A 7,220-nucleotide genomic window follows, 5' to 3' on the forward strand; every position below is an offset into this window, starting at 1 on the left:
TAAGCTTCCTATTTTGACCGTTGACAGACAAGGTACCACGTATATTCAGAGTATAGTACGCATGAATTTGAAACTATCTCTGGGGTAAAATGTACATACATGGATTGATGTTTATGTTTTTTGTCAAAACCAAAATCTTAATATTAAGACCAAACTAAAACCGAAACCACAGAAAAAAAAAACATGTCCAAAACAAAAAATTATAAGACAAACATGATAAACAATTGAAAATATAAAGGATAACGATGATTAAATTGAAAACCATAAAGCAAATATAATAAAAATATTTTTTTATTGTGCTAATGTTCCCTAGATTAAAAATATTTTTTAATAGTACTAGTTCGAAAAAAAAAAAATATTGTGGGAGAAAATTAGGCAAATTCCGATCATAACTGTTGTGCACTGGCTATGGTAAGCGGTGCAATCAACAACTTGTCAATCCCCAAAGCCATCTCATGAAGCTTCACAATGTTTTACAATCCTTTTATATCTCAATTTATTATAGTTTGGATTTTATCCTATAAGGATTTCAACCATGCTAGGCAAGAACTGCAAGGTCACAGCAATATCATACGATACATCTAGCTCCGCATGCTTTGACTTCCCACCTCTCACAAAATATACATCAAAAAAATTCTAATTTTTTAGCTTTTTTAGTTGAAAAATCAAGTTTTTCCAAACATGTACCTGAATTTTTAAAAATCCAGGATTAAAAAAATAAATATAACTTAATGTAGTAAAAAATCACAATTTTTAGAACATATTAAACTCAGTCTAAGTCGAAACTCACCATACTAGATTCTAGATTCTAGCTTGTGTGGAGATTAAAAAAATAAATAGAATTTGATTCAGTCAAAAATCATACTTTTTAGGGCATGGACCTGAATTTTTTTAAAAATATCACATCTTAGCAAAACCTCACCATACTAGAATCTAAACTCCAAATTAAAACAAATAAAATTTAATTAATTCAAATCAAGTCATTTATTATATTAAAATAATATTATTTTTAAAAACATTTTTCACATCAAAAATATTAATTTACAATAAAAAATAAAAAATATTTTTTTAAAAAAAACCTTTTAAAACACAAAAACAATCAGGATTAAATTACCTTAATCAACTAGATTTAATTTGGTTTTTTTAAAATTAAAATAATATTATTTTAAAAAAATTAAAGACTTGTACTAACTGTAATCAAGAACCTGAAAATTCAGAGATGGTGCAATTAATACAGCTAGCAAAAATTTTAAAAATAAAAAATAAAAAGGTGAATGCCTAACATGCAGCAATCTGGGCTCTCTGCAGCAGAAATCATCTCCCTAAAACGATCTCAGTCCCGGACTTGAACCGATTCGTGGAGTGAATTCGCTCTTTTCCATTAAACTATCTAGTTCTTTATGAATATTTCCAAAGGGTAACACGTGAACAATTGCATTTGCTTTGTTTATTTACAGGAAGAAAATAGTGATGCTCACAGGAATAATAACTCATGCTCTTCAACTTTATTTTGTTTTGACCATATAAATTAACCATGCTTTGGGTATTCTTGGGGGAAAAAATGAAGAAGAAAGGGAATTACAACAAGAATGAAAGGAAAAAATAAATTGATCAATTCACGGTATGACTATCACCAGTAAAACTCACCACTGGCAAATCAAAAACCCAGAGAACGAAAACTCAACCTTGTATATCTGATACAGATTGTCCCAAAGCCAGTGGCTCGTGACATAAAGTTACTGTTGTTGTAGTTCCATGGCCATCAAGATGGAATGGTAAAAAGGATTACAGGAGGTGACTAGGATATGGCAGCAGCTTCTTTAGCACTTTCTTTCACCATTGTCTTGACAAAGAATTCCCCTGCTCTGTAAGAGGATCGAACCTGGAAAATAAAATCGAAAGCTCTTTTAAGAAAATTTAAAAGGGTCGATTGAGTGTCTTCGAAACAACTAAAGGAACTCAAGCTCAGCTAGTAAAACATTGAATTTGAAGCAAAACCATGCATAGGTTTGCAAAGCTTTTATTATAGAAGCAGACTGAAATTTAGATCCAACAGGATTTTAATGAACACAAATGGATTTGAACAGGGCTACATTTACAAATTATAACACTAACAATTAGCCTGTCTTCCCATTTGTTGTTCGTGTAAGAACAAAAATGCTGACATCTATAACCTCCAACGTAAATAGTTATCAAAGAACTTACCAGAGGTCCACTAGCCACATAACGGAATCCAATAGACTCTCCATATTCCTTCCAATAAGCAAACTTCTCAGGTGAAACATACTCCTTAACCGTTAAATGTAATGGAGTGGGCTGCAAAAGATAAGCAGTTTCATATTGAGAGCTAAGGCTGCAAGAGTCAAATAAATATAGCACCACAATATAACACGACAACACAACAAATGCCTTAGCAATGTTGAACTGAAACCATCTTTTGGCAATATGATAATCATTCAGGCAGTAAAACACTAGACTATGGCAAGCTTTAAGAGTTTAACATAATTAAGAAAGCAGAGGCCCAATTCTAGGCATAACAACTAAATTACTCGAGCTAAATAGCATAAGAGCATAGTGGCACATAATTTTACCTGTAAGTACTGTCCAAATGTTAGAATATCAACATCTATAGCCCTTAAATCAGTCACGGCTTCCTTCACCTCATCATCAGTTTCTCCCAGACCCAACATTATAGAAGTTTTTGTTATCATTCCCTTCTTACTGACTTTTGCATGTTTCAAAACTGATAAACTCTGTTCATACCTGCATTTCCCATTCTTAAAATAACAATCAAAATTAGCATTCACGACAAGTTTTATTGAAAGAAAGACCAATCTGCATAAGATTTCTTGCTATAAGCACACCAAGCCTGGATTTGGTTTATTCATGCAATTTTTTTCCCGTTCTCAACAAATAATTGAATACCTTTATGTATCATATGTATATGTGTGCTTTTGATGGAGAATGAAGGGCAACAATGGGAGTTGGTATTTATTTGTTTAGGAATTTAAATATTTTATGATTATTCTAGATTATGTTATTTAAAAAGGGAATTGGTATTTATTATTGGTTTTCCTAAATAATAAAAACTATTATAATCATTAAATATAAAATTCCTAGGCAAATAAATGCCAACTCCCATTGTTTCCCTTAATTCTCCATCAGCTTTACTTGGAGATAATCGTGAATGTTATTTACTAAATATTGTTTATATTTTGCATCATGTGTAAAGTCGGAAATAACCTAGAACAAACCACCAGAAATTTTTTATTTTGTTTTAACTGTTGTCTTTTGTATTCAAATACTATAAACTGATCATCAAATACAACCATGACTGGTAGGCCTCAAAACACAAAACACCTGATATGATGTGCACAGATCCATGTTTTGTGCTTGTACAGAAGCAACAACAAGCCACTCACCCAGCTCGGGGATCTCTAACAATTCGTTGGAGGCGTTTAACAGTCTCAACATTGTGGGCAAACACATCCAACCCTGAATGTACCAGAGTATCTACAGCCTTTAGGTCACCACGGAAATCAGAAGTTAAGCATTCAACCATGATCTCTGGCTTCAGTTCCTGCAGATAAGGTGTACAGAATCCAATATGTGATTCATGTATTCTGTGCCAGTAAACAGGAGTATGACATCCATAAAGTAAGCCTGATAACATACAAACCTTCATAGCTCTAACAGTTTGGGCAAAATGTCCACTCCCCCCATCCGGTAGATCATCACGATCTACACTTGTTATAACAATGTAATCCACACTAAATTGGGAAAGAAGAAACATACTAGATTAGTTCGATACTTAAAGAAAGTTGAACACTACAGTATGAACTACTGTCTATCTTTTCATTTCTTTTTACATATTGAAGGAAATGGTATTTTGAGATGACAAAAAAAAAAAAAAGCATTTCATTTGACAATCTAAAACATACTTGCAAACAGTACAGAAACAGTATTTCCATAGTCAACTCTACGAAACAAACTCACCCCCAACTTGCAATAGCCAAAGCAGTGTTAAGTGGCTCCATGGGGTCAGGAGGAGGAGGGGTTCTGCTGGTTTTAACAGCACAAAATCTACATCCACGGGTACAAGTATCACCCAAAACCATAATAGTTGCTGTTGCAATACCATCCCCACCTCCATTCCAACACTCTCCAATATTGGGGCATTGAGCTTCTTGGCAAACAGTGTTGAGATTTAAGCGAGAGAGAGATTCTTTTACCTCTTCAAATCGTTCTCCTTGAGGAGCTCTCTGCCTCAACCACTCTGGCTTCTTCTCATTGGGATCCCTCCCAGTGTATGGCCCCATCTTTCCACCTCCTGGATATGGGTATGGGCCCTTCTCCGTGTTCTTCAAATCCACAGATGCTGATGATGAAGAGCCATTATTGATAGTGGTAGAGATTTGTGGGTGTTTTGCATCATTTTTTGTCAAAGAGGGATAATCAACAGATTCACATCGAATTTTTGAATAGGAGCAAAAAAAGGAGGATTTGGATTTAGGGGCTTTAGGAATGGGAATTGACAATGAGAATGAAGGTTTTGAAAGAGATTGCTCTATCATTTTTTTTTTCTTCTGGGTTATTCTTTGATTCAAATGAAGAGGAAAAAAAAGGACTCTTTTCTCTTTTGGTTTATCTGAGTAGCAGCTGCTGTAATATATCTAAATGCTGTCAACCAACGGATCCTGTGTCCACTTGGATGACATTGTATGGATCAGAATTCCATCCAGTTGTTTTGCTACAAAAAATTTACAAAGTACATTCAACTTTCAGGAAAATTGACCCACTATAACAACTTTAACCCAACCTGCCACCAAGCACATCATCTATCAAGACAATGAAAGACGCAATGCTCACTTGCAGACAAACAAAACATGAATTTAAGGAAATGGAAACACACACATCCCGCAGCTCAACTCCATTAATCCACCACAACTCTGCATTACAGAATTATGGAACAAGCGGTTCTAGCACAAGACCAGGAGGTTTTACTGGCTACACTACTGGAAATCTGTGAAGGTTCTATGTTGTGTTGATTTTCTTTCATATTAGTCCTTAGTATTTCTTAAACATCCCAACACAGAAAGACCATAACTTTTTTTTATAGAAATGAAACAAGTGCCACTAATGCATCATCAAATCCAAAGATACCGTATATCAAGCTTCAAACATTAACATTTCCAAGGATCTTACGTTTTGACTACAAGAATTTCCAGGCATCACCAAAATGCATAACTACATATCTAATGCAAAAAACTCAGAGATTTACAATCAAAACATCAAATAAATCACCAAATTATTCAAAACTCATCTCCACACTCAAACTATACTGCACATTTTCCAAATATCTACAAGCATCAAAGACTAAAACCCAAAAAAGTTATCATCTTGCAAGTTAACATAGGCATTTTAACAAACACCAAAATCTCATACCATCATTCATTTCACACACATGTACGAACAACAAAATGCAAACAAGATTAAAAGAGAGAAAGGCCAGCACCAACCCACCTGTGATAAGAGAAATCTGTGATGAAAAATACTGGCTTTGTGTTTGATGAAATGATATGATGCTGGGATTTGAAAGAGAGGGCTTTTGTTTTGGGTCTTTGAGTTCTACGTCCAAACAATAGAAAGACCTTTTTGTTTGTCATTGGTAGTTGCAACTGCAATAGAGCAGTTACGCAGCGATAACGCAGACGACATGTCTTTCAAGAAAAACAAGATAAGTAACAAGACTATAGATAAATGTTTAAGGACTCCCACTAAATCAGTAGAATAATTTTTATGAATTTTTATGGGAAAATCATTGATATTTTCATATAATATGGTTTTTATACAAGTAAGATATAAATACATTGTGGCTATTTAATAATTTTATACTTATATGTTTTAATATATAATATTAATTATAGTTATGACGGGAGTATAACACAAGTATAAAAAAATATTTATTAGCATTTCTTAAAAATAATATTTTATAATTTTACAATTTCTTTTTAAGTTTCTAATATTATTTATATAAAAAAATATAACTCAATGATATGATATAAAATTTTATGACATTTATAGAGTAATCAGTGAAAGCATATTAATTACTCATTTAAATCTATTAAAAAAAACAAATGGAAAAGAATATAAAATTCATAAATCATAAAAAAATTATAAGAGTATTTTTATTTAAGATTTTTTTTAATTGTATTTTTTTATTTTTTAAAAGTAGATCTCAAAAAATAACTAATAGAATATTACTAGTTATTATCTAAATACCATAAAAGTATTGTGATATTATTAAATATATTTTTATCTTATTTAAAAACTAAATAAAATTTTTATTTTCTTCGTTTAATTGGTTTTTTATTTTTTTTTTGCTTACGGTCTACTGGTTTCGGCCATTACCGTGCTATGATTCGGTCTTTGTAGCTGGATATTGGCTTTATTTCTGACTTTTTAAGGGGGCCTGCCTCTAAGTTAACGTACACTTCAGTTTGGTCGTGCTCATCTATTGTGAGCTCAATTTGTATTTGGGTTTGGGAAAGAATAATAAAATTTATAAAATTACTCTAAATTTCCACTGCGGTAACACTGTATTTTTATTTTTTAAAATTATATTTTACATAAAAGTCAACAGTGGGAGCTTCTTTTCTTTTTTTAACTTTTTAAAAACATTTTTAAAAAAAATTTGAATTTTGAATTTTTTCTTTAAATTTTATTTTTTTAATGTTTTAAGATAATTTTAATATACTAATATAAAAAATAATTTTTTAAAAAATTAATATTATTTTTAAACACAAACATTATAAAAATTAATTATTACCATAATAACAATCGAATCGAATCTAGATTCATATCTCGACTAAAATACTAAAAAAAACCCCGACTTTTTTTTTACCCATTCCCTCTTCTTCTTCTTCTTCTTCTTTACTTCGCTTTCTTCTTTTGCTGCTATTTTCTCCTCTTCCTTCCCCGTATCTCCACTCTTCTCTTTCTATATAATGAACATCCATTATCTCTCTTCATCCCCTCTCTCTTTAAAACAAGATCTTAAAAATAGAGAAATATATTGAAACTCTCTCTTCCATCGTCGCAATATAAATCCAGGATTAAATTCTAAGTCAAAATACCACTACCTTAATTCATAATAAAATAAAATAATGTTCTTAAAATGACAACCACCTATGGTGTGGTGGGTATGGTTAAAGATGGTT

The 7,220-nt window shown here is 31.8% G+C and overlaps 1 protein-coding gene across 2 annotated transcripts; it reads right to left on the reverse strand.

Annotated features, from left to right (window-relative positions):
* Positions 1-1,407: 1,407 nt before the first annotated feature.
* Positions 1,408-5,695, reverse strand: LOC105118915 (lipoyl synthase 2, chloroplastic). Of its 2 annotated transcripts, none has more exons than XM_011016972.1 (7): positions 5,524-5,695; positions 3,997-4,750; positions 3,680-3,770; positions 3,423-3,580; positions 2,592-2,763; positions 2,206-2,316; positions 1,408-1,882 (listed from the first exon to the last, which is right to left on the reverse strand). In XM_011016972.1, exons 2-7 carry the CDS (start codon positions 4,572-4,574, stop codon positions 1,799-1,801), a joined length of 1,194 nt encoding a protein of 397 aa, XP_011015274.1. In that variant the 5' UTR covers positions 4,575-4,750; positions 5,524-5,695; the 3' UTR covers positions 1,408-1,798. The 2 variants fall into 2 exon arrangements, with proteins under 2 accessions (XP_011015274.1, XP_011015275.1); XM_011016973.1 differs by having other exon boundaries at positions 3,997-4,819.
* Between the last annotated feature and the right edge of the window lie 1,525 nt (positions 5,696-7,220).

This window comes from Populus euphratica, unplaced genomic scaffold, assembly GCF_000495115.2.
Source record: "Populus euphratica unplaced genomic scaffold, PopEup_1.0 scaffold2328.1, whole genome shotgun sequence".
NCBI classification, from domain to species: Eukaryota; Viridiplantae; Streptophyta; class Magnoliopsida; order Malpighiales; family Salicaceae; genus Populus; species Populus euphratica.